Source organism: Macaca nemestrina, chromosome 20 (genome assembly GCF_043159975.1).
Source record: "Macaca nemestrina isolate mMacNem1 chromosome 20, mMacNem.hap1, whole genome shotgun sequence".
NCBI lineage: Eukaryota > Metazoa > Chordata > Mammalia > Primates > Cercopithecidae > Macaca > Macaca nemestrina.
Window position 1 is genome coordinate 57,679,015 of NC_092144.1, and position 26,938 is coordinate 57,705,952.

Below are 26,938 nucleotides of genomic sequence, written 5' to 3' on the forward strand. Positions count from 1 at the left end.
CTCTCTTTCCCTCTCCTTCCCCCATCTCTCTCCATCTTGTTCTATCTCTGTTCATCTCTGCCTCTCCCCACCTCTCTCCTCCTCCTCATTTCTCTCTCCTTTCCCGCTCCTCTCTTAGTTTCTCTCAACCTCCCTCTTGTCTCTGTTCATCTCTCTCTCTCCCCACCATTTCTCTCTCTCCCTCTCTTTCCCCCCATCTCTCTCCATCTCTTTCTATCTCTGTCCCTCCCTTTTGGTCTCTGTTTGGCTCTTGCCTCTCCCCATGTCTGGACATGTCTCCATGCCCTTTTATATCTTTTGGTAGATCTCCATCTCTCTCCCTTGTGAGTTTCTTTCTCTTTCTCTCTCAATATCTGTGTTTCTCCAGGGCTACTTTTTTCCCTCTCCCCGTCCCCATTTCTCTGTCTCTCCTTTCCCCTGTCCTTATCTTAGTTTCTATGTCCCTCTTGTCTCTGTTCACCTCTCTCTCTCCCCATCTCTCTCTCCTTATCTCTCTCCTTTCTCCCACCCCTTTCCATCTCGTTCTGTCTGTCCCTCCCTCTCTGTCTCTGTCTCTGCTCATCTCTGCCTCTTCCCATCTCTCCCTACCCCCTTTTCTCTCTCTCTCCTTGCTCCCGTTCCTCTCCATCTCTTTGTCTCTCTGTTCCTCACTTATTCTCTATTTCCCTCTTATTTCTGTTCACCTCTGCCTCTCCCCATCTCTCTCCCTCGCCTTCCTCCCATCTCTTTTTAACTGTGTCCTCCCTTTTTGTCTCTGGCCTCTCCCCATCCCCCCACATTTATATCTCTCTCTCCATCTCGTTCTATCTCTCTCTGTTCCTGTTCATCTCTGCCTCTCTCCATCGCTCTCTGTGTGTGCCGCTGTCTCTTTCCCTCCTTGCCTCTGTCTCAATGGTTTTCTTAGCCTTTGCTCCTCCTCTGTCTCTCTTTCTGGCTCCCTCTCTTTGCTTGTCGCCTCGGTCTCCTGGTCTCCATGTCCTTCTTTTATATCTATTGGTAGATACCTATTTCTGTCCCTTGTGAGTTTCTTTCTCTTTCTCAATATCTGTGTTTCTCCAGAGCTACTTTTCTCTCTCTCTCCCTCCCTATCTCACTCCCCATCTCTGTGTGCACATGCACGTGTGTATGTGCATGTGTGTGTGTGCATGTGTGTCTGTGTGTGCCTGCATGTGTGTGTGCATGTGTGTGTGTCCATCTGTGTGTGTGTGTGGGCATGTGTGTGTGTCCATCTGTGTGCGTGTGTGTGTGTGTATGCGTGCGCACATGTGTGTATGTGTTCTCTTTCTCTCCTGGTCTCCTCATTCATCCATCTATCCACCTTTCAGATGCTGAGAACCATGCCCAGCTGCCTAGATGCCAGGAACCCAGACATCCTCATCCACTACCAAGCAACAGACAATCCCCATCCTGTGGTCCCAGCTGCTGTCAAGGGACAGAGCCTGTGTCTCTTCTGGCCTCTCTCTCCCTCCATCTTTTTTCTGCCTGCCCCATTTCTCCCCCATCACCTGGGGGTGCCTCCACTTCTCCAAACCTTGCCCATCATCCAGGGCCTGCTCTCTGTTCACCCAAACACCCTCAGTTCCCCACCCATGACTTCCGCCAGTGCCTCCTTAGCATCTTCCTGGCCCTCATGGACAGGCTCTGCCTCTAATAGAGACACACATCTGGCTCTTCTGCCTCATAAAACCAGTTCCGGCCGGGCGCGGTGGCTCACGCCTGTAATCCCAGCACTTTGGGAGGCCGAGGCAGGCGGATCACAAGTGAAACCCCGTCTCTACTAAAAATACAAAAAATTAGCCGGGCGCGGTGGCGGGCACCTGTAGTCCCAGCTATTCAGGAGGCTGAGGCAGGAGAACGACGTGAACCCAGGAGGCGGAGCTTGCAGTGAGCCGAGATCGCGCCACTGCATTCCAGCCTGGGCGACAGAGTGAGACTCCGTCTCAAAAAAGAAAAAAAAAAAAAAAAAACCAGTTCCAATGCACAGCCAGGGCAGCTCTGAGTTTGGAGCCTGGCTTTGCCACAGGGATGACTATCTCGTCTCTTGGTCTATAAAATGGGGACATTTCCAAGACTGAATGAGCACATGCATTCCTAGCACACAGCATTCTCAGTTTCTGACACATGAAAAAGACTGAAGATGTGAAATTAACATTGCCTGGCCAAGAATGGTGGCTCACGCCTGTAATCCCAGCACTTTAGGAGGCCAGAGTGGGTGGATCACCTGAGGCCAGGAGTTCGAGAACAGCCTGGCCAACATGGTGAAACCCCATCTCTACCAAAAATACAAAATTAGCCAGGTGTGGTGGTGTGCATCTGTAACCCCAGCTACTTGGGTGACTGAGGTGGGAGAACTGCTTGAGCCCAGGACGGGGAGGTTGCAGTGAGCCGAGATCACGTCACTGCACTCCAGTCAGGGTGACAGAGTAAGACTCTGTCTTAAAAAAAAGAAGAAAAAAGGCCGGGCGCGGTGGCTCAAGCCTGTAATCCCAGCACTTTGGGAGGCCGAGACGGGCGGATCACGAGGTCAGGAGATCAAGACCATCCTGGCTAACACGGTGAAACCCCGTCTCTACTAAAAAATACAAAAAACTAGCCGGGCGAGGTGGCAGGCGCCTGTAGTCCCAGCTACTCGGGAGGCTGAGGCAGGAGAATGGTGTAAACTCGGGCGGCGGAGCTTGCAGTGAGCTGAGATCCGGCCACTGCACTCCAGCTTGGGCGACAGAGCGAGACTCTGTCTCAAAAAAAAAAAAAAAAAAAAAAAAAAAAAAAGAAGAACATCGCCATCATTATTATTTAGTACTATTATCTCGGGCCCACGGAGGCCCAAGACCCAGTCTGCTGGTGGTCCGGCACAGGCCTGGCACATGAAAAGCATCCACCAAGACTCGAGGGTTCACCTTGAAGATATTCATGGAAAGATTCAAATGTTACCTTTCCCATCAAAGATGAAGAAGAAAAGATTAAAGAGTATTTATGGGCCAGGCACGGTGGCTCACGCCTGTAATCCCAGCACTTTGGGAGGTGAAGGCGGGCGGATCACGAGGGCCAACATGGTGAAACCCCGTCTCTACTAAAAATACAAAAATTAGCTGGGCGTGGTGGCACATGCCTGTAATCCCAGCTACTCGGGAGGCTGAGGCAGGATAATTGCTTGAACCCAGAAGGCGGAGGTTGCAGTGAGCCGAGATCACACCATTGCACTCCAGCCTGGCGACAGAGCGAGACTCCATTTCAAAAAAAAAAGAGTATTTACGATGAAAAGGCCCCTGAAGACCAGGCACGGTGGTTCACGCCTATAATACCTGCACTTTGGGAGGCCATGGTGGGTGGATCACTTGAGCTCAGGAGTTCGAGACTAGCCTGGCCAACATGGTGAAACCCCATCTCTACTAAAAATACAAAAATCAGCCAAGTGTGGCGGTGTGTGCCTGTAATCCCAGCTATTAGGAAGGCTGAGGCAGGAGAATCGCTTGAATCTGGGAGGTGGTGGTTGCAGTGAGTGGAGATTGCACCACTGAACTCCAGCCTGGGGGACAGAGTGAGACTCTATCTCAAAAACAAAAAAAAAAAAGAGAAGGTCCCTGAAACATCTTTAAAACAACCCTGGTAGGAAAAATATCTAAGATCCAGTTGCCACACCCTGCTATCACTGTGTTTACTGATGGCTCAGAGAACAGGCAAGACTTGCAAATAGTAAAACTGCATGAAACCAACAGGCAGATTTGGGAAAAGGAGCCGAATGTTCAGTGCAAGCTGTGAAATGAACTCTCTCCCTTCTATTAATTGAACCTACCACTATGTATATTGCAAGGGAGTCTATTCATCAGAAGACAATCCCAAACCCCTAAGATTTTTCTTCCTTCCTGCAGGTAAATAAAAGATGATTCTAGCCGATTCACAATGTTTTTCTAGAGCACCCACTAAGAATGTGTCCAGCCTGGGAGGGCACTGTGACATTTTCAGGCCTCAGTGGAGCAGGCGCACCCCTGAGATAGAGTATTGGAAATCTGGGGGTGTTTATGGGCTTCCATCATCACTAGGGAGGGGGACATGGTCTTGGCCTTTCCTGGCCCGATGACATCCAGCAACTCACAGGACAGTCCCACACAATACAGAAATGTCCCATTTGCCAGCTTATTTCAGAACCCTCCACTAACGTTCTTATCCGTGAAAACACTGTTTATGATAGTGATAATTTATAACTCTGTTTTACGTATTTCTTTTTTTTTTTTTTTTGAGATGGAGTTTTACTCTTGTTGCCCAGGCTGGAGTGCAGTGGCGCAATCTCGGCTCACCGCAACCTTCGCCTCCCGGGTTCAAGTGATTCTCCTGCCTCAGCCTCCCGAGTAGCTGGGATTACAGGCATGCACCACCACATCTGGCTAATTTTGTATTTTTAGTAGAGACAGGGTTTCTCCATGTTGGTCAGGCTGGTCTTGAACTCTCGACCTCAGGTAATCTGCCCACCTCGGCCTCCCAAAGTGCTGGGATTACAGGCGTGAGCCATTGCGCCCGGCTTATGTATATCGTTTATATCTTTTTTAAGTGTCTTTTTTTTTTTTTTCCTGAGATGAAGTCTATCTCCGCTGTCCAGGCTGGAGTGCAGTGGCCCAATCTCAGCTCACTGCAACCTCCACCTCCCAGGTTCAAGCATTTCTCCTGCCTCACCCTCCCGAGTAGCTGGAATTACAGGCACCCGCCACTATGTCCAGCTATTTTTTGTATTTTTAGTAGAGATGGGGTTTCACCATGTTGGTCAGGCTGGTTTCGAACTCATGACCTCAGGTGATCCATCCACCTCAGCCTCCCAAAGTGCTGGGATTACATGTGTGAGCCACTGTGCCCGGCCTTATGTATGGTTTCACATACTCCAAACACACTTGTTTTAAGTCTCGCGGCTACCTGTTCCTCTTCCTAGACTTCTTGCATGCAATGGTTTCTGATCTTTTTCTTTCTCTGAAGCCCAACTTATTCATTATAAATCGATGCCTGCATTTGGCTCCCTTGTCATGAGGGTAGTTGTGATGAAGCATTTCCAGGTGGAAATGCACTGTTCTGTTAGAAACCTTTTCTTTAGGCTGGGCACAGTGGCTCACGCCTGTAATCACTTGAGGTCGGGAGTTCAAGACCATCCTGGCCAACATGGCAAAATCCCGTCTCTACTAAAAATACAAAAATTAGCTGGGCGTGGTGGCGCACACCTGTAATCTCAGCTACTTGGGAGGCTGAGGCAGGAGAATAGCTTGAAACTGGGAGGTGGAGATTGCAGTGAGCCAAGATCATGCCACTGCACTCCAGCCTGGGCGACAGAGAAAGACTCCGTCTCAAAAAAAAAAAAATAGAAATCTTTTCTTTGTAACACAGTTTGGACATTATATTGACTTTTTGGAAGCCAAATGCATAGGGGAGTTTGTTAATGAATAGCTAACATTTACTCTGTTCCAGGCAGACTATTTTAAGTCTTTCCACACAGAGCAATTCAGTTAATCCTCATGGCAGCCCTATGAAGTCAGCACTCTCATGATCCCCGTTTTACAGGTGGGGAAACTGAGGCATGGAGAAGCTAAGGAACCTGCCACACAGTGAGGGAAAGGCAGTGAGGGAAAGGCAGAGGTGGGATTTGAACCCAGATCTCTGGCTTCAGGTGCATGGATCAAACTCTGAGGCTACAAGATCTCTCTGTTATTACCTAAGAATTTCATATCAGCAGAAATAAAGGGATGTAACAAAATATTTGTTACATTCTCCTTTCTTCCTTTCTTTTCTTTCTTTTCTGAGAGAGTCTCACTGTGTCACCCAGGCTGGAGTGCAGTGGGGCCATCTTGGCTCACTGCAACTTCCGCCTCCCAGGTTTAAGAGATTCTCCTGCCTCAGCCTCCCAAGTAGCTGGGATTACAGGCGGGCACCACCATGCCAGGCTAATTTTTGTATTTTTAGTAGTGATGGGGTTTCACCATGTTGGCCAGGCTGGTCTCAAACTCCTGATCTCAGGTCCTGCCTCGACCTCCCAAAGTGCTAGGATTACAGGCGTGAGCTACCACACCTGGCCTCAAAAGCCTTTTTGAAAGCCTAAGTCAGGACACTGACTTCATTTTAACAGCACCTTAAACTATATGATATATCACTGCATGCTTTTCACCATGGCAGATGGGAAATTCTCTCCTCTTTCTCTCTCCCTCTTTCCGGAGCCCTGTCTTCTGGTGTCACTGTCCTCCCCTTTCCTCACTGTGGCTTCTGATCTCTCTGTTATATATCCTCCTTCATAGAAAACCCACAAGGCATTTTTCTGTCTGTAGCTTCAGATCCTTCCTGGGAAGAAACTGTAACTGGCAGAAACCTGACAGATAGGCAAAAATAGATTACACACATGTGTGAATGAATCCTGGACACCTGCAAATAAATTATGCATGTGTGTGACTGAATTAGGCCAGGCCCATAAATAAATTATGCAAATATAGGAGGCAGTCATGGGGTTGTGGGAAATACATTAGGCAAACGTTGTCAAGGAAGACTACATAGTATGCAGGTTAAGACACGGGCTGAGCGAAAGGCTAATGATTATGAGAATATAGGTATAAATTATGTAGCTGTGGGTCTAAATTTTGTCTCACTATTGGAATAAATTATGCAAAGCAGTCACTGGGCTTATATCGATGTTGCGTTGGATGAGAGTATACATTACACTGAAGTGGCATAAATTATCCAAACATCAGAAACTGATGATGAATAATGAATGAATCATGCAAACCGTGATTACATATCTGGCAAATGGCTAAATTATGCAGATGTAGGTATGTATCTATGCAAGCCTGTGGATAAATTATGCAAATTGCACTAAGTTACTCAAGTCAATTAGCAACGTCGGAAAACACAAGGCTGGATTATATGCGAGGGTAGTATGAATTATGTGAATGGAGGATGTCTTATTGCAAAAGCGGGACTCAATTATGCAAAAGGTAGGGAGTGTAGGAAAACATGTGAACATACCTAGCATGCATTACACAGATCACAGGGGCTCTGTTAGTACATACAACACCCTTTTGGAGCTAAAAGGTGCCCCTTCCAAATGAGCGTACTGTTATTAAGTGCAAAACAGTGCATCCCTCCGGGCAAATCAATGTTTGCTGCACCCTCCAGAGATATGGCTGGGTAGCATCAGCAGGACTCCAGCTCCCCCCAGCAGGACTTGCCCTGTTTGGCTTAATCCCCTTGTGCAGTCTGTGACCTGCACAACTGTACTTAGCAGCCCTCTCAGATGTGAGCGTGCATTTCTGCAAATACACCAATCAACATTCCAAGCCAAGAGCCACCTCTCTGGATTTTGCAGACACACATGCATCAAGAAAGCATCCATGGGTCTTTGCTCACCTGGACCACACCCGGGGAAAAAACAGCAAGGATGAGATAAAGCCAAACGTAGGCGAAGATGCTCCAAGAGGCAGTGACGAAGAAGACTCTCAGGTGCTTGATCTTGCGGCTCTCGCCGGCTGGGATGACATAGATGCACACGGCGATGACCACAAACATGTTGAAGGCAGCGCTGCCCACGATGGTGCCTGGGCCCAGCTCACCCGCCTGGAAGTTGTGACCGCAGACCTCGATGACTGACAGCAGGATCTCGGGGGCAGAGGAGCCCAGGGCCATGAGTGTGAGGTTGGACACTGTCTCGTTCCAAATGCGAACGGTGCCCACGCTGGTCTCGCCGTTGGCCTTGGTGATGGTGATCTCCTTTTCTTTTGATGTGATGACCTCGATGGCCGCCATGAAGCGGTCGGCGATGATGGACACTCCCAGAAACATGTAGACCATGGCCACAAAGTAGACCACTGCCCGTGCTGCCTTGTCACCCAGCGATGGGTCGTCGGGCTCCCACACGGGCAGCAGCACCCCCGGCTGGCAGCGGTAGGACCCCTGGCAGCCCCCGGTGCTGGTGTCGCTGTCATTGGCCGGGGGAGGCGGCAGGGAGGGGGTTGGGGTGGCTGCCCCGGAGCATGGGGGAGCCGCCAGGAGGAGTGCGACCCCCACCAAGGCCAGGGGAGCCATGGGGGGTGGTGGGGTCCTGTGGGGAAGGAGGAGGAGGTCTGGGTGAGGGAAGCAAACCCCTTTCTGTAACACAAAGGTCAAAGCTCACTGGGGAAGGAGGGTTAGGGGAGAAGCTGAGGACCAACGCAGGGAGGATGGGGACCCAGGGTGACGGAGACACAGAGAGACACAGAGAGAGAAAGACTGAAAGATAAGGACAGAGGAACCCCCGTGCGCTGCTGGTGGGAATGCAGATTGGTCTATGCACTTCGGGAAACTACAGCCGAACACACCACGCATCGTGCAATTCAGCAGTTTTGCTCCTCGGTATGTGCCTGAGAAATAGGTCCTTATGTCCACTAAGGAGCCAGGCGCAGTGGCTCACACCTGTAATCCCTGCACTTTGGGAGGCCGAGGTGGGTGGATCACCTGAGGTCCGGAGTTCGAGACCAGCCTGGCCAACATGGTGAAACCTCGTCTCTACTAAAAATACAAAAACTAGCTGGGCAGGGTGGCGGGAGCCTGTAACCCCAACTACTCGGGAGGCTGAGGCAAGAGAATCGCTTGAACCTGGGAGGCGGAGGTTGCAGTGAACTGAGATGGCACTACTGTAGTCCAGCCTGGGTGACAGAGTGAGACTTCATCTCAAATAAAATAAAATAAAATAAGAATGTTCATAGCAGCTTTATTTATAATAGCGTCAATCTTGAAACAACCCAGAGGCCTATCAGCAGTAAAATGGAGATAGACGTTTGGAGGATTTACACAGTGGAATATTATAGAGCACTGAAAAGGGAGTGAATTATTTGCTGCTGCACCCAGCACATGGATGAATCTCACAGATATCACAACGGCTGAATGAAGCCAGGCACAAAAGCACACAAACTGCAAAATTCACTGAGAGGCAGGGAGCAGGAGGCTCTGAGTTTGTTAGGAGATTCAGTCTCCAACTCGGCCCTATGAAAGCTCTTGCGCAGGATTTGGGCTGTGGCGGGTGTTGGACCATGTCTGTCTGTTTCAAGTAGGGCTGGGGAGGGGTTGCTGGAGGGTCTCATTCATGTCCCTCCCCAAGGTGGTAGCAGGCATCAGTCTCTCCGGCTTCCCTCTGTCTGATCTGGGCTTTTCCCCAGGCTCTGTAAGTGGTGCAGTTCCTTAGGGGCTGTGACATCCAAGGCCCTGGGCCGGGCCTTCTGTCTCATTTGTGGGTGTGGGGGATCTACTGTTTCCTTATTTCTTTCCCTGCCTCTGGTGCTGAGTTTGAGTGGCTATTATCGTGTCTTATCTGGGTTTCCTTTTAAAACACAAATCGCTGGACACGGTGGCTCACACCTGTAATCCTAGCACTTTAAGGCCGAGGCAGGTGGATCACTTGAGGTCAGGAGTTTGAGACCAGCCTGGCCAACATGGTGAAACCCTGTCTCTACCAAAAATACAAAAAATACAAAAAAAAAAAAAAAAAAATTTAGCCAGGTGTGGTGGCGTGTGCCTGTAATCTCAGCTACTCAGGAGGCTGAGGCATGAGAATTGCTTGAGCCAGGGAGGCGGAGGTTGCAGTGAGCCGAGATCATGCCATTGCACTCCAGTCTGGGCGACAAAAGCAGACTCTGTCTCAAAAAAAAACCAAAACCAAACCAACAACAAAAAAAGCCCACAAATCGGCTTGCATCATCCCTCTGCTGTTCAGAACCCCCCACGGCTCCCATCTCACTCACAGCACCAATGTCCTCTCCAGGGCCTGTGAGGTCCTGCACAATCCAGCCCCGAATCCCTCTCTGGCCTCTTTTTCTGCCCTCTCCCCGTCACCCAGTCTGCCTCAGCCACCCTCGCCTCCCCTCTGCTCCTCAGCCTCACCAGACAAGCTTCTGCCTTGGAGCCCTGGCACCTGCTGTTCCCCCTTCCTCGAACACACTTCTCTATTTGTGTATTTATTTTTGAGACAGGGTCTCGCTCTGTCACCCAGGCTGGAGTGCAGCGGCGCCATAACAGCTCACTGCAGCCTCGACCGCCGGGGCTCAGCGATCCTCCCTCCTCAGCCTCCCAAGTAGCGGGAAGTACAGGCATGCACCACCACACCCAGCTAATCTTTTGTAGAGCCAGGAGTCTCTTTGTTGCCCAGGCTGTTCTTGAACTCCTGGGTTCAGGCGCTCCACCTGCCTTGGCCTCCCAAAGTGCTGAGATCACAGGCGCATGCCACCGTGCCCAGCCCACTCTTCCCCACATATCCACTAGCCTTGCTCCCTCCTCCCTTTCGGGTTTCCACTCTGATGTCACCTTCCCCGAACACCCCATCCAAAATGACACCCTCCCCCTTTGGGGAGTGCCCCTCCATTCCACAGGTGAGAGGACCAAGGTGCAGAGAAGTTACGGAACTTGCCCACATCATCCAGCACCAACTCTGGCTCCCAGGTTGTCTCTCCAAGAGTGGCCCTGACTCTGAGCTCATCCGCCCCACCCTCGCGTTGCCATGGTAACCCAGTGGCTTATCAAAAAGGGAGGGAGAGAGGAAGAGAGGTGTCCCGGGAGCCTCCACGCTCCCAGACCCCTCTGCCACCAGCCTCATTTCTTCCAGGGGCTTCCATTTGCCTGAAAAGTTCTTCTGAGCGTCTAACCCACAGCCTGTCCCCAACTCACACCCACGTACCCATGGGCTGGGAGCTGGCTCCTCTGGGGGAGGGAGGCAGCGTGTTGGCAGAACTTCCCAAGAAGGAGAGAGCAAGCGAGGAGCATGCCTGTGTGCGTGTGTGCGTGTGTGTGTGCAGGCAGGGGCGGGGGACAGGGGTGATTCTTAAAGGGCACTGCACAATTAGCCCCCTCAGCAAGGCCCCTAATGATACGTCTAATTAGCAGCCCCCTAATTAGCAACAACTTAGGCATAATTACAAACCCACCAGGATCCAAAGCAAAGACTGTGCTCCCTTCTCCCTCCGCCTCCCCGGCTTTCAGGAGAAACAGGAGTCAGGAATTCTTCTAAAGCAGCAAACCAAACCCCAGTCTCTCTGGGAGGGAGCCTCGGCCTGGGAATTCCTCCCTCAGCTTTAACCACCTGCCCCTGCTGCTGCAGTTCTCAAGGGAGACCAGGGCCAGGTGATGGGGGTTCTCATGTCCACCCTCCTAGCCCAGGGGCTGGGCCAAGTACAGCCTAGTGCAATCCCTTTTTCCTGCAAAACCTGGTTTCTCGCTGGGGCCTTGCGGGAGGAGCAGTCAGGGAGAGAAAGCACTAGATAAATATTTGTGAAATGAATGACCGAGAGGTCTGAGCCCTGTCACTGGGGACCATGGGCTCCCTCTGCTCCCGGCTCCTGCCTCTGCCTCTCCATCCACCAGCAGCCCTGAAACCCAATCTGCTTTTAGAATCCAGGGGCAAAAGGATCAGGTGGAGCCCAGGGTGGGAATGGGGAGGGCAGATGGCAGGCACCATCTCCCAGGGCCATCTCTCCCTCCCTTTGTGGGCCCGTGGCCAACGGGTCAGCAGTGAGCACCCCTGTTCCACCTCACGCGCCTCTTGGGTCCTTGGTCAGAAGAACGGGACTGCGTGCCTGGGGGTGGGTGCAGTCTGGCGTGCCAGGTAAGACCCGTCCCTCATATCCCTCACGCTGCCACCCCACAGTGGGGCGGTGCTGCGAGGGGTACTTTCCTGACTGTGCCTGTGTTGGGGGGCTGGCCCTCAGACTTCTAAACATGCACATTTACTGCCCCAGCGTGAGCCCAGGCGCTCCCAACCACCTCGAAATGGTCCAGTGTGGGGATCACATCACAGGGTTTGGGTGCTTGGGGCTGTGATACACTGATAATAGGTAAACTGAGGTCCAAAGGAGGAACAGGGCTCTTAACCTAGTGCTCTTTAAAGTCATCTGAAGCCCCCTGCAGGCACTGTCACACAGGGCTGGGATCTCACCTGCAGCCAGGGAGACACACACACACACACACAGACCAGGGCTACAGGCACAGCCTCATACCTTTTCTCCATCACTCACTCTCTCGCCCACCTTCTCCAGGGCCCCCTTCACTCAAGGAAGGCAGACAGAGTGTTGGCCAGGGCCCTCTCAGCACCCCCCAAGAGGTGGTGGAGAAGCTGTTGAGACCCACCCCCACTGAGACAGGTGTGAGGCTGGCACACCAGGAAAGGGATGGAAGTGAGACTGCAGGAAGGACTGGCCTGGTCTAACCCAGTACCCAGTGCTTGCCCGGAGCAGGAAAGGTACTCAGTAATTATCAACAAGAATGAATGAATCAAGAGCTGAACAAACAGCAAGAGGTATGGAAGTTAGACGGTAGGAAGGACTGGTCCAGTTATACCAGGAAGAATGGGGAGGTTGGCTTGAAGGGAGGTCTGGTCTCATCTCTACTACAAAGGCTACCGGTTGAACTGCAAGAAGGACCAGCCTCAGAATGTCAGAAACAAGGCAAGGGGAGGCGGGCTGGGTTCTCAGGGGAGAGTTGGGGTGGGTGCCGGCTGGGAGGACCAGAGAGAGCAAGGGAGCTCGGCTCAAGTGGGGAGAGGAGTTTAGAGGACTCCAGGCCTGGGGGAGCCCACTTGGCGGGTGGGGGAGATCTTCTTCCTCCAGGTCTCCCCTGCCAGGGGCGGAGACAGCAGTGTGTAGGAGGAGGGCGCACTGGCTCCCAGGGAGAGCCAGAGAAGAGGAAAGAGAGACAGAAACAGAGACTGAGATACCCAGAGACAGAGATGGAGATGAGGGGGAGAGAGAGAGAGAAAGAGAGAGAGGGAGAGAGAGATGCGGACATGGGAAGAGACAGAGACACGGAGAAAGCAGAGACAGAGACAGACACTGGAAAGCTGAGACAGGGGAGAGAAGCAGAGACACAGAGACACAGAGAAACAGAGATGGCGCAAGAGGAAAGGAGAGAGAAACCCAGGACTTAGAGACAGTAGAGACAGAGCCCCCCGGCACAGAGACACAGAGAGTGAGACAGGAGTGAGAGACTGAGAGACAGAGACTCCCAGAGGCGGCCAGACTCTGCTAGACAGAGACCCCTGAGAGATGTGGAGAGACAGAAAGATGAGACCCAGACACAGGAAGGCGGGGGCGGAGGTAGAGAGCGCGGGAGGGGGGGTGCCCCAGACGGGGTGGGGGCGGGGTGCCCTCCCTCCCCAAGTACCCAGGCGGCCCCCCTCCCCAGCCGCCTGAGAACCAGGAGGGGCTGAAGGTGTTGGGGCGGCTGGTGGCACTCCCACCCCACAGAAGGTACCCATGCTGGGCCAGGCAGCCCCCCACCTCCATAAACCAGCCCAGGGAAGCCAGCTTCAGGCTTCCCGAACCGCCCCCATTCCGCGCCTGGGGTAACCCCGTCCTTTTCCCACGCCCCCACCCACCCACCAATGGGGTCTCTTACCTGCAGCTACAGCCTGCAGCAGGTCCCCCCAGCGCTGGGCTGGCAGTGGTGGGCGACTCCGCCCGAAAGAGAGAGAGAGATTGAGAGAGAGAAAAGCCGGAGACTGAGAGGGAGAGCCAGGGAGGAGGGGAGGGAGAGGGGATAGAGGGAGGAGAGGAGGAGAGGGGAGGGACACGGGGGAGGGGGAGTCGGCGAGGGAGCGAGAGAGGGGGAGGAGCCAGAGAGAGGGGGAGGAGGCGGAGGCGGGCAGAGGGGAGGCGGTGCGGGAGGCGGGGGAGGCCCGGGGAGGGGCCTGGGGGAACAGGGCGGGAGGAGCAGGGAGCCCGAGCCTCCTCCCCAGCCTCCGGGTTCAGCACCAGAGGCAGGGGACAGCAGCGGAGGGCGCTCCTGTGCGTTTCAGAAGCAGCCCCCGCCCCCCAACACACACACGCGCACACACACACACACACGCACACAGTCTCCCAGCCATACAAGGGCCAACAGCTACAAATAGTTACAGACTCACAGAACTAGGGGGAGGGCAAGAATGTTTAGCTGGAGTCAGATCCAAATTCACATACTGTGCCTGCACAGCCTCACAAAGGAGGCCAGAAACAACCACAAAGACACCCATTAATAAGAATAACAACAGCTGCCATGCATACAGGCAGCCCTGACCACGTGCCTGGCATCGGCACCACATTATTATTTGAGACAGGGTCTCACTCTGTCACCCAGGCTGGAGTGCAGTGGCACGATCTCAGCCCACTGCAGGCTCAACCTCCTGGGCTCAAGCAATCCTCCTGTCTCAGCTTCCCGAGTAGCTGGGACTACAGGTGCCCGCCACCACCACGCCAGGCTTTTTCCCTCCATTTTTTTTTTTTTTTTTCAAGAGACAAGGTCTCACTATGTTACTCAGGCTGGTCTCCAACTCCTGGGCTCAAGCAATCCTTCTGCCTCGGCCTCCCAAAGTGCTGGGATTACAGGTAAGAGCCACCGCACCTGGCATGTTCTAACTTTTTTTTTTTTTAATAAATTCAGGACATATGTTGACACAATCGACCGTTACACCAACTTTGTGAGGTAAATGCTATTATGAGCTCCACTTACAGACAGGGAAACCAAGGCACGAGGTGGTAAATATGGCTCCAGATTCCACACCCTTAACTGCTGCACCGTACAATTCCCCAGGCTGAGGACGGGTCAAGGCAAGAAGAGACCTGCAGGCCGGGCACGGTGGCTCACGCCGGTAATCCCAGCACTTTGGGAGGCCAAGGCAGGCGGATCATTTAATGTCAGGAATTTGAGACCAGCCTGGCCAACAAGGCGAAACCCCGTCCCTACTAAAAATACAAAAAGTAGCTGGGCGAGGTGGCACACACCTGTAATCCTGTAAGCTACTTGGGAGGCTGAGGCAGAAGAATCGCTTGAACCTGCGAGGTGGAGGCTGCAGTGAGCTGTGATCATGCCACTGCACTCTAGCCTAGGCGACAGAGTGAGACTCCGTCTCTAAAAAAAAAGAAACAGAAATGAACTGCAAAGGTCCAGGCAGGTGGCCTGGGCTCCTGAAGACACAAACTCACACGCCCTCTGATGGGCCCACACACATACCCCCACACAAGCACACACCTCTGCAAGGCATACCATCACTACACCCACTCCCAATCCCACTCCCCCCCACGACAGGGGGTGATGGTGTGTGAGTCAGTGTGGAGTGCTCCTTCTCCGCAGGTGGACAGTGGGAGGGAGGGGGCCCTGCTCGTGCCACCGGTCCTGCCCACTGCCAGTCCTGGCTGGACACCATCAGGCCTGCTGCCAGGGGAGGGAGAGGATCCGGCTCCCTGCAACTTCCCACGCCTGGGCCTGGCTTCTGGGAAAGAGGGTGAAGACAGGGATGGCCAGGAGTTGCTGAGCTCCTAACTCCCATAAACGCTCGGTAGACAACTGGTGGCTGGGTCTTCTGTCAGTGCTGGTGGTCAGACTTCTGGGTGGACCTCCATAGCGGGAGGCAGACAGATGGCCAGAATGACTACAGTGTCTGCCTCTCCCCTGAACCCCCCAGGAAGCAGGTGTCCTGCCCAACTCCTGCCCCCAGCCTGGATATGGCCCAGGAAATGATCATCCCCCAACCCTGCTGACCCAGATTCTATTCCTGGCCTGCAGTGGAGGGAGGACAAGACTTGTATCGTTCCCGCCCTCCACTGGTCCTAGAGACACAGGCCTCTGATTCCTTCCCCTGGTAATACAGAAAGGAGCACAGGAGGCCGGGCACGGTGACTCACGCCTGTCATCCCAGCACTTTGGGAGGCCGAGGCGGGCGGATCACCTGTGATCAGGAGTTTGAGACCAGCCTGGCCAGCATGGTGAAACCCTGTCTCTACTAAAAATACAAAAAAAAATTAGCCGGGCATGGTGATGCACGCTTGTAATCCCAGCTACTCAGGCGGCTGAGGCAGGAGAATCGCTTGAACTGGGAGGCGGAGGTTGCTGTGAGCAGAGATTGCACCACTGCACTCCAGCCTGGGAGACAGAATGAGACTCCGTCTCACACACACACACACAAGACCACAGGCAAGGCAACTCCTACCACCACAGGCTGGGAGAATCAGGCTTGTCTCCCGCTCCCTGGGCCCCCAACCCCCTGGGCATTTTAGATTAGGTCTAAGCTTAGCCCTTTCTAGCACGGTCTAGCCTGCAAGTCTTCTCCCTGGGTCTTGCCTCAGTGCTCCCCGCTGGGAACTAAGCTCACTTTCTGCTGGGGTTTAACCCTGGCCCCTTGCAGGGGTCTGGCCATACCTACTTTTTGTTGGGGTCCAACCTCAGCATTATTCATAGGGAGTCTAGCCTCAGACCCTCTGCTACAAATGGACCACTGCTCTCCCACAGCAGCCCTTTCTATCCACAAGTTTTCCTCTAAACGCTCAAGCTCCTTGCCTTTCCACTGGGATCTACCCTCAGATCTAGATCTTTCCACCGGCGTCTCATGTCAGCCCACTCCACTAGGGTCTAACCTCAATTCACTTGCTGGGGTCTAACCTCAGTTCTTTTCCTTCCACTTTACACAGTCTGTTCCACATCGGTTTAACTTTAGCCTTTCTGCTAAGGTGTCACCTCATTTCTTTCTCTCGGGTTCTACCCTGGGACCTAACCTCCATCCTGTTTCTGGGTCTAGCCTTGGATTCCCTCTCCCCCAAATCCGTCTCCCTCAATTCCTCTGGGTGAATCCAGCATCCATCACAGAGCCAGGCATACAGCAGGTGCCCACCAAATGCTTGCCGAACAAAATAATCGAGACAACTGGGAAATGCTGTTCTTCTGGACATATAAATAACCATCAGTTAGCCAGTTCTCATCGAGAGTGGACAGGGTGGGTCGGGATCATCCCTGCTTTCAAATAGGGACACTGAGGCACAGAGAGAGAAGTGGGTTAGCTGGGGTCTCAGGGCACAGCTTCACCACCCTGGGGAGGTCTGAGGACAGCATCCTGTCCTTCAGGACACCCCCCACCAGCAGGTGGCGGTGAGCACGCCATGAGTCGCCCCAGGTCTGGGGAGAGTGGGTGCGTGGGTGCTTAAGAGGCTGCATTCTCAGCTGGCCCTGCACCTGCCTCGTCCTCCGACCCCTGTAGCCAACGTCTCCTCTGCTCCACTTGACGTCGAAGCCGGGTCAAGACCAGCTCCGAGGCCTGGATCAGGCTGTGCTGTGGGGAACAAGAGAAGGAGGGGGACGGAGCTGAGGAAGAGCTGCAGAGGGGGAAGGTTACATCATGGCGGGACTGTCTGGAGTGAAGCAACTCCAAAGGCCAGGAGCTCGGCTCAGGTGGGAGGGCAGAGAGCAGATCACAGTGTGTGGGATGGGAATGGGCCTCTGTGATGGGGTGAAGGGGAGTGGCCTTAAGCGAATTTCCGGTGGGAGGGACAAAGCCTAGACCCAAATGTAAGGAAATGAGATTAGAAGGAACATAAAATGTAGCCAGGCGTGGAGGCAGGCGCCTATAATCCCAGCTACTCAGGAGGCTGAGGCAGGAGAATCACTTCAACCCAGAAGGTGAAGGTTGCAGTGAACTCAGATCACGCCACTGCACTCTAGCCTGGGAAACAGAGCAAGACTTTGTCTCAAAAAAAAAAAAAAAAAAAAAAGGGCCGGTGGCTCACGCCTGTAATCCCAGCACGTTGGGAGGCCGAGGTGGGCGGATGACTTGAGGCCAGGAGTTCAAGACCAACCTGGGCAACATGGTGAAACCCCGTCTCTACTAAAAATACAAAAATTAGCTGGGCGTGGTGGCGGGCACCTGCAATCCCAGCTGTTTGAGAGGCTCAGGCATGAGAATCGTTTGAACCTGGGAGGTGGTTGCAGTGAGCTGAGATCAAGTCACTGCACTCCAGCTTGGGTGACAGAGCAAGACTCTGTTTCAAAAATAAAAGAATAAAAGAATAAATAAATAAATAAATCTTCATCAGGCCGGTGCCCCCACCCCAGCTGCTGTGAGCGCTCACAGGTGCCCCTTTCTCCTGGGAGCTGTCCTGGCCGGTAGGAACTGCCTACCAGAAATGAGTTCCTCCCTCCCCTGGGAGGTGGCCTGCACCCGCTGCCCGAAACTGCTGAGGTCAACCCTTCTCCCCGAGAGCCGGGGTTACCTGCAGGATGTGCACGCCCTTCAGGGAGACCACGGCAAGCTCCTGCAGCCCGTCCCCGGTCAGGTCCACGTGAGCCATGGCCAGCAGGGGACTGGAGAAGCCCCGCTGCCACAGCAGGCGGAACCCGTGCTGGGCCTCAGGGAGCCCCGACTCTGGGCCCTGGTACTTATAACACAGCAGTTCCTGCAGGGGTGGAGAGTGAGGTCACACAGGTAGACGGGGAGCACAGTGGAGGGAGGCCGGTGGGGGGTGGCTCCAACCGTCAGGTCCCACCTGTCCGTAGGTGGCCACCAGGACTTCTGGCCGCCCATCCAAATCCACGTCGGTGACCAGGCCGCAGAGGACGCTGTCAAATTGGTCACTGCCGGGCAGGAGAAGCTGGTCTTCAAGGCCCCGGTGCAGCAGGTCCCTGAGGGTCCCAAATGCAGCAGACAGACTGGGGTCAGCTTGCAGTGCCCGGCACCCTTGGCAGACGCTGAGCTGGGCACCGGTACTGCTTCCCTTCTCAGGCCTAGACACACTGGTCCTCCGGAAGCCTAGACATCATCTCAGATTTGGACATATTCATAGATCCAGCGAGGGGTCCACCTGTGCACTCAAGCCCTTCACCTCCGGGACCACCTCACTCCCAGATGGAAAGCCACAGGGTCCCATCTGGGGATTCAGACACACGTGTCCTCAATCTAGACACCCACACTGCCTTCATGGGACCCCAAAGAGGGCTTAGTCCTGGCCGGACACCTTCACCACCCCGAGAGGGGTGCCACAGCTGGCCATAGTCACTTCCGAGAGCTGACTGGGAAACGTTCCCATGTAATCACGTTCATGGTTCGAAAGCCACTGTAGCAGAAGTATTTACACTCTGGAAACTCTGGTAAATGCTACAAACCTGGGCTTTCCTCGTGCATAGCCAGTGATTAGCCATTTGCCAGCACACCTACTACATCCACTCCAGGGGGCATCTCTGCTCCCACCCCCCTACCTCAACATATTCCCTGCAAGTCTAGACTTCAATATTCACAGCCCCCGCCCCTGGGTCACAAGTATCTTTACTTGTCCAGCTCTGAGTAATCCACCCAAAGGAACTTACTGTGGAGAATGACAAGGTTAGACCACAGCGCAAAGAAACAAGGTTAGACCACACCCATGTGTCTCAGACCCCCTTACCGATACACCACTGCTGGCTCCAACATGCTGGCCACAAGCACGCTGTACTCATCCTGTGCTGGCTTGTCCTTGGTCTCTGGAGAAGAAACATGAATGGTAATCCCAGCACTCTTGAGAGGTCGAGGCGGGTGGATCAGCTGAGGTCAGGAGTTCAAGACCATCCTGGTCAACGTGATAAAACCCCGCCTCTACTAAAAATATAAAAATTAGTCAGGCATGGTGGCAGGCACCTGTAATGCCAGCTACTCAGGAGGCTGAGGCAGGAGAATTGCTTGAACCTGGGAGGCGGAGGTTGGAGTGAGCCGAGATCGCACCACTGCACTCCAGCCTGGGTGACAGAGCGAGACTCCGTCTCAGAAAAAAAAACAACATGAATGAAGAGGGGAATGGTTTTGTGGGGACAGGTTCTGGGCTCCTCGTCATACCCCAGGCCCCTTTAATGACAGACATGCAGGTTAGATCTCTGGAAAAACTCTTGAGGCTGTGTTACAGAGGAGGGTAAGAGATTGGCCTATGACAGAAATTATGAACGTCAGACACCAGAAGGAGAAATAGGTGTTAGATGATAGTCTGAGGTTCCGGGGGCGGTGGCTCATGCCTGTAATCCCAGCATTTTGGGAGATCGAGGCAGGCGGATCGCCTGAGGTCAGAAGTTCGAGACTAGCCTGGCCAACATGGTGAAACCCCGTCTCTACTAAAAACACAAAAATTAGACACAAAAATTAGCCCGGTGTGATGGCATACGCTTGTAATCCCAGCTACTCAGGAGGCTGAGGCAGGGGAATTACTTGAACCCGGGAGGTGGAGGTGACGGTGAGCCGACATTGAGCCAATGCACTCCAGCCTGGGCGACAGAGCCAGACTCTCTCTGGGGAAAAAAAAAAAAAAAGACATTTGTGCATGTATGTTTACAGCAGCCCTTCACAACTGCAAAGATGTGGAACTAACCTAAGTGGCCATCGACTAATGAGTGGAGAAAGAAAATGTGGCATATATACACCATGGAATACTACACAAGTCATAAAAAGGAATGAAATGTTGTCTTTTGCAGCAACTTAGATGGAACTGGAGATCCTTATCCTAAGTGCAGTAACACAGGAGTGGAAAACCAAAAAATGTATGTTCTCACAGAAGAGGGAGCTAAGCTATGAGTACACAAAGGCATACAGAGTATATGATGGGGTTTGGAGATTCAGAAGCGGGAAGGTGGGAGAGGGTGTGGGATAAAAGCTACACATTAGGTACAACAGATGCTACTCGGGTGATGGGTGTATTAAAATCTCAGAATCCATCACTATAGAATTTATCCATGCAACCAAAACCACTTGTGTCCCCAAAGTGATTGAAATAATTTTTTTTTTTCTTTTTTGAGACAGAGTCTCACTCCGTCGCCCAGGCTGGAGGGCAGTGGTGTGATCTCAGCTCACTGCCACCTCCACCTCCTAGGTTCAAGCCCTTCTTCTGCCTCAGCCTCCCGAGTAGCTGGGATTACAGGCGCCCGCCACCACACCCTGCTAATTTTTGTATTTTTAGTAGAGATGGGGTTTCACCGTGTTGGTCAGGCTGGTCCTGAACTCCTGACCTCAGGTGATCTGCCTGCTTCAGCCTCCCAAAGTGCTGGGATTACCGCGCCTAGTCAAAACTTTTTTAAAAAAGCAAAATGCCAGTCAGGGACAGACCCCAGTAAAGGAGCAGGAATGATCAGCATACTGGGGAAAAGGCTAGACTCTGAGTGGTGGGACGGTGGTGAGTCCAGGAGCATAGCCGGGAGCTAGACTGCAGCAAGAGACACAGTGAAGGGGCCACAGAGTGGGGTGAAGAAGTCCCGATGTGAGACGTGCAGGTTAGGGTACAGAGGGAGAGGTGGACGCTCAGCCCCAGGCTGCGGGGCTAAGGTTACACCAAAGTGAGGAGACCAACTCTGGACCCTAACAGAAAATATATGGGTTAGGCCCCATGTGCCAGTCCTGGAAGTTAAATTCACAGGAGGGGAGGGGAGGGAAGAGGTGCACTGTAGTTCAAGGCCTGGAGTGGGGGATGCAGGAGGGAGGGACTGGGGGCTGGACACTTTGGGAGAGGGGTGCAAATCTGGGTGGGAGGACCCAAGAATGCAGAGTTGTCTCTTCCCCCGACACGTTCCCTCCACCGCTCTCTCCCCATCCCCTCAAACCCAGAGCTCACCCTTGGGGGCCGAGAGGCTGAACACGATCACTCGGGAGATGGGGCCGTCCTGCAGGACCGACCACATCTGCAGAACCTCTGCGTGGAGAGCGAGGACTCAGTGCCCCAGCCCCACCCCGGTCCCGCCCCCAGCCCTGAAACTTTTGCCTTTCCCCGCCACCGTTCAGCCCCACCCTAGCCCCGCCCCTCCGCAGCTCTCCCAAGCCCCGCCCCCAAGCCCCACCCTCATCCCTTCCCCCCATTACCCTACCTCACCCAGCTCCAGCCCTTGGCGCCACCCTAGCCCCGCCCGGCTAGCCCCACCCTCATCCCTCAACCCCCTTACCTCCCTCTCCTACCCCACCTAGCTCCAGTCCTCAGCCCCACCCTGGCCCCGCCCCCAGCCCTCAACCCCACCCCTTACCCCGCCTCACCGTGGCCCTCACCTCGACTCTGCTGGTCCACGTGGGCGACACGGACATAACCACTCTGACAGCCCAGAGCTGAGAGGCGCCGGGACGTGCCGGGGAGGTTGTGGACGTCCAGCCAGAGGACGCTGGCGGGCGGATGGATGGACAGGACCGAGGGCCATTGCTGGGCCCAGCCCCGCCCCTCTGCCTCCCCAGGGGCAGTTGCCCCTCCCTGTAGCCCTGGGACCCTGATTCCTGCTGGATAATCCTCACCGCCCAATTCCTCTGGGGTCAATTCTCACCACCCGAGGGCTGAGTCCACCTCTTGTTTTTTCTGGTGTCACCCCTGCTGATCAATTTCTCTGAAGTCAGGCCGTGGACTCGTTTTTCTGAGCTCCTCCCTGGTGCCCAATTTCTCTAAGGTCCCACCGCCTGATTTCTCTGAGGTCACTGCCCCGGTCCCCAATGGCCTCTTTCGGGGCCTCTCCTACCTACTGGTCAGGTTCGTCAGCTCTGGGAAGAGGTTTTCCACGGGCTGTTCCTCAAACTGATGCAGCCCCTCGTTCTGGGGGAACCAAGACCCACCCCACCCCCGCTTAAGTCAGTTTCACACATATACCCACCCAGCGCCAGCCCACAGTGAACCCCACAGGGCTCTGCCCAGCACGCCTCCCCGCCTCACCTCCTTGTAGAGATGAACAGCCGGGTCATTCCCACTCAAGAGAAACACAGTCTCCAGTTGATCCCCGACCTGGACCCTGAAAGCAGAGAAATCTAGAACCCAAGGTAGTGGAATCCATGTGGTCTGAGAACCAGAACTCTCCTCTTGCAAAAACCCCGGCCTGTTGAGAACCTTAATATTCTGGGATCCAAACACTAGACCCAGGGTTAGAATCTCAGGGCTCAAGCTCCTGAGTACTCTATCTCCTTGAAATACACAACTGTAGAAACGAGCCCTCAGAGAATCTCAGAATCAGGGAATGTACCTCCCAATCTCAGAATTGAGGGAACATGGCTTGCTAGAACCTCCCACTCTTAGACCCCGCATCTACTCCTACCTTCGCTCTGTGGATTTAGGAATGGAATGTGCAACTCCAGAATGAACTGTAGAACCTTAGAAAGCTAGGACCTCTTCAATCTGAAACCCCAGTATTCTAGAAGTGCTGTTTTCTGTCTCCTTAGAAATACTAAAACTTCTAAAATTTGCCATCACAGATTTCAGATTCACGGAATGATAGAATATCCAAATCCTAGCAAGAAGAACATTAGCGCAATTAGAATCTTCAGTTTCGGGAACTCTCACCTGTTAGACCAGGGGTTGGCCAACTATGACCTGTAGACCAAATCCAACCCACTATCTGTTTTTGTAAATAAAGTTTTATTGGAACACAGCCACATTCATTCATTTACACAGTGTCAATGGCTGCTTTCTGGCTACAATGGCAAAGTGAGTAGTTGTGACAGACTGGCCCTCAAAGCCTAATATTTAGTATCTGGACTTCTACCAAAAAAAGTTTGCCAATCCCTGCTCTAGACCATCTGTGTTCTGGAATGGAATCTGGAACTCTAGAATGGATTCCACACACGTTGGGGTTCTAGCACCTTGGTATTCTAGACGGTCTATGTTCTATCTCCTTGAAAGATGAGAATGTCACCGGGCGCAGTGGCTCACGCCTGTGATCCCAGCACTTTGGGAGGCCGAGGCGGGCGGACGGATCACGAGGTCAGGAGATCGAGACCATCCTGGCTAACACGGTGAAACCCCGTCTCTACTAAAAATACAAAAAATTAGTTGGGCGTGGTGGCGGGCGCCTGTGGTCCCAGCTACTCGGGAGGCTGAGGCAGGAGAATGGCATGAACCCAGGAGGCGGAGCTTGCAGTGAGCCGAGATCGCGCCACTGTACTCCAACCTGGGCAACAGCGTGAGACTCCGTCTCAAAAAAAAAAAAAAAAAAAAAAAAAAAAAAAAAAAAAAAAAAAAAGAATGTCAGGAATTTATCATTACAGAACCTCAGAAGATTCTGTCTTCTATCTTACTGTAGAACATTCAAATGTTGGAATCTTAGAGTTTACGACTCTAGAAAACTTAGCATCTCTGATCTTGGAATGTCAGACTCTAGAACGTTAGAATCTGGGAACTCTAGATGTGCAGAATTCCCAGAATTCCCAGGTGCTCCATCAAGTCTCTCAGATTATCTAGTTCAGGAATGGCAGGGTGGTGGCCCCTTGGCCATCTGGTCTATGGCCACCTTAAAATCATGATGCTTGGGCCGGGTGTGGTGGCTCACGCCTGTAATCCCAGCACTTTGGGAGGCTGAGGCAGGCGGATCGCCTGAGGTCAGGAGTTCGAGACTAGCCTGGCCAACATGGTGAAAACCAATCTATACTAAAAATATAAAAAGTAGCCAGGCATGGTGGCATGAGCCTGTAATCCTAGCTACTCAGGAGGCTGAAGTAGGAGAATCACTTGCACCTGGGAGGTAGAGGTTGCAGTGAGCTGAGATCAAGCCACTGCACTCCAGTCTGGCAACAGAGCGAGACTCCATCTCAAAAAAAAAAAAAAAAAGCACGATGCTCTAAAAAACAAACATAGAATCTGATTGTGGGCAAGTTCGTGGTCTCCACTTAGCTACAGCTTTCCAACCTCAGCTGCATATGCGTGTGTGCACACATGCTACCTGTTACATTACACTTGTGCTTTCCATTCTCACACGACCTCCCTGGTCCCCAAAGGCATTTTAGTTTAATTTAATTTATTTATTTTTGAGACAGAGTTTTGCTCTTGTCACCTGGGCTGGAATGCCGTGGTGCAATCTTGGCTCACTGCAACCTCCACCTCCCAGGTTCAAGTGATTCTCCTGCCTCAGCCTCCTGAGTAGCTGGGATTACAGGTGCATACCACCATCCCGGCTAATTTTTGTATTTTTAGTAGAGACGGGGTTTCGTCATGTTGGCCAGGCTGGTCTCAAACTCCTGACCTCAGGTGATCCATCCACCTCGACCTCTCAAAGTGCTGGGATTACAGGTGTAAGCCACCGTGCCCGGCTGGCATTTTAGTTTTCAATCTCTAATCTAGTACAACCTCTTTATTTTCCAAAAGGGGAAACAGACTACAGGGGTCTGTAAGTAAAGAAGGGGTTTGAGAGCTCAGGGTTTCTACATTTACAGTGGGGTGGGCGCGGATGCCCAGGGGACACTCACTCTGCATGGCACAGCTGGAACGGAGTGAACTGGAGCTCCAGGTTCAGGCAGCTCTCTGTAGGGACGGGCACGTGAGCATGGGGGACCTGCTGGGGACCCTCTCCCTCCTCCCGTCCACGCCTCACTCACGGGCAATGGAGTCAAGGTTGTACTCAGAGCCGGGCTCATAGTCGCAGTAAATGTTCAGGAAGGGGCTGCCCTTGTCCCCTGAATCCTGGGGGAGGACACGGGGTTCAGGGGAGGGCAGGGGTGGCAGGTGGGATCTAGGGCAGCTCAGTGGAACTCACCATGTGTGTAAGGAGGAGGGCGAAGGGAGGTGGAGGGGGCTCTAGGTACCTTGATGAACGTGATCCCCACAACCAGACCCCGCTTGGGGGGTGACTTGTTGAAAGTGTCAATGGAGACAATCTCCGCGTCCACTGGGAGGGGAGAGTTCTAAGTTCAGTGTCAGGCAGACTCATGACTCCGATCTCCCAAACATGGTGAACTCCGGCCACCGCAATGATCATGCCCTCTGGTCTGAGTCCTGACAGCCATCACCCGACCTCTGTTCCCTGGGTACCAGGGATCCTGACCTGTAAGTCTGAAGAATCCTGAAACCCTAGGCTCATCCAGGCCCCAACTATGCCTGCCTCCTGATCCCAGTGACCCCCTTAAACCACCCCGATTCCATTCTCCCAGCACGGTGACCCGGCTCAGAGAGAGCCTCAGAAGCCTTCTCAACACCACGTTCCAGGGCCCTCCCAGCACCATAGCGCCACCCACCGGGAATGTAGTTGAACTGCAGCTCCTTGGCCACTGGCCGGATTTTCTGTCGGAGGTCTTGGTAGCGGAAGCCGAGCACCTTGCCTTTAAGCGTGGCGGCCAGCAGCTCCCCGCGCCCGCCGGCGCCGCCTGCCAGCCCATACACATTGCTCTGCGACGAGAAGCGCGTGAAGCTGTCCTCGCGCAGCGGACAAGGCCCCGCGGCCACGGCCGCCTCCCCCATCACGCCCCTCAGTTACGCACCCTCTCGGCAGTCCCCGCCGCAACCCGCACTACCCAACCTACGACTCTCTAAGCGACCTGAACCGCCGGGTGCCCGGCCGTTGCGCAGGCTGATGACGTACAAGAAGCTGCTGGCGTTGCCCTCTCCCAAGATGGCGGCCAGATTGCATGCTCGGGTCTCCCAGGCAACTTTGACCCACTGCGCCTGCGCACTCTTCTCCTTTCCATTTCTGGACCAAGGGGCTGCCATAAGGAGTCTGTGACTAGAGGTGGGAGGTGGCGGCCACGGCTTCTCGCTCTATGCTGTGTGGAAGGTCGAATCATCATCATCGTAAAACTTAATATTGCCCTTATGTGCCAGGAACTACTATAAGTGCATTCCATATAATTTATTAAAAATTTGCAAGGGGGTGGAGGTAGGTACTTAAATCCATTTTACAGATGAAGGAATTGAAGCACAGAGGGGTAAAGTAACTTGCCTAAGATCACACAGCTAGTAACGAGCGGTCAGTACTGGAAACCAAACAAGGTAATTCCACAGTTCACTTTTTTTTTTTTTTTTTTTTTTTGAGACAGAGTCTTGCTCTGTCACCCTGGAGTGCAGTGGTGCGATCTCAGCTCACTGCAACCTCTGCCTCCTAGGTTCAAGCGATTCTTCTGCCTCAGCCTCCCAAGTAGCTGGGATTACAGGCGCCACCACACCTGGCTAATTTTTCTATTTTTAGTAGAGATGGGGTTTTGCTATGTTGCCCAGGCTGGTCTCTAACTCCTGACCTCAGGCAATCCACTTCGGCCTCCCAAAGTGCTAGGATTATAGGTGTGAACCACCTTGCCCGGACCATACTTCATAATCTTAACAGTATCACCTTTAAAATAATGAATACATTCTTCTTGACCCCAAGGAAAAATGATCCAGCTATAATAACCAACTCTTTTATCGAACACCTACTTGGTGACAGTCATGCTGGCTCTGATAATCTGACTCCTCACAATTGTTCTGCAAGGGCCTACTGTTACCCTCCC

General features: G+C 53.2%; 2 protein-coding genes across 4 annotated transcripts in view; both read right to left on the bottom strand.

Annotated features, from left to right (window-relative positions):
* LOC105478608 (solute carrier family 8 member A2) overlaps positions 1 to 13,581 on the bottom strand; it is a 45,184-nt gene extending 31,603 nt beyond the window's left edge. Inside the window, exons 1-2 of one of the 2 annotated variants that reach the window (XM_011736096.3) lie at positions 13,375 to 13,580; positions 7,369 to 8,059 (exon numbers count right to left, since the gene is read on the bottom strand). In XM_011736096.3, the coding sequence (XP_011734398.1) occupies positions 7,369 to 8,043 (675 nt within the window). In that variant the 5' untranslated portion in view covers positions 8,044 to 8,059; positions 13,375 to 13,580. Of the gene's footprint in view, positions 1 to 7,368; positions 8,060 to 13,374 lie in introns of both variants that reach the window. The other variant, XM_011736095.3, reaches the window with a different exon arrangement.
* A 3,080-nt stretch (positions 13,582 to 16,661) lies between these two features.
* On the bottom strand, positions 16,662 to 26,100 carry LOC105478609 (kaptin, actin binding protein). Of its 2 annotated transcripts, none has more exons than XM_011736099.3 (12): positions 25,979 to 26,100; positions 25,694 to 25,844; positions 25,058 to 25,142; positions 24,929 to 24,983; positions 22,410 to 22,485; positions 22,219 to 22,292; positions 21,764 to 21,873; positions 21,339 to 21,416; positions 19,158 to 19,233; positions 18,264 to 18,399; positions 17,991 to 18,173; positions 16,662 to 17,053 (listed from the first exon to the last, which is right to left on the bottom strand). In XM_011736099.3, exons 1-12 carry the CDS (start codon positions 26,083 to 26,085, stop codon positions 16,925 to 16,927), a joined length of 1,260 nt encoding a protein of 419 aa, XP_011734401.1. In that variant the 5' UTR covers positions 26,086 to 26,100; the 3' UTR covers positions 16,662 to 16,924. The 2 variants fall into 2 exon arrangements, with proteins under 2 accessions (XP_011734401.1, XP_011734400.1); XM_011736098.2 differs by lacking the exon at positions 25,979 to 26,100 and adding an exon at positions 25,265 to 25,347 and having other exon boundaries at positions 25,694 to 25,978.
* Positions 26,101 to 26,938: the final 838 nt, after the last annotated feature.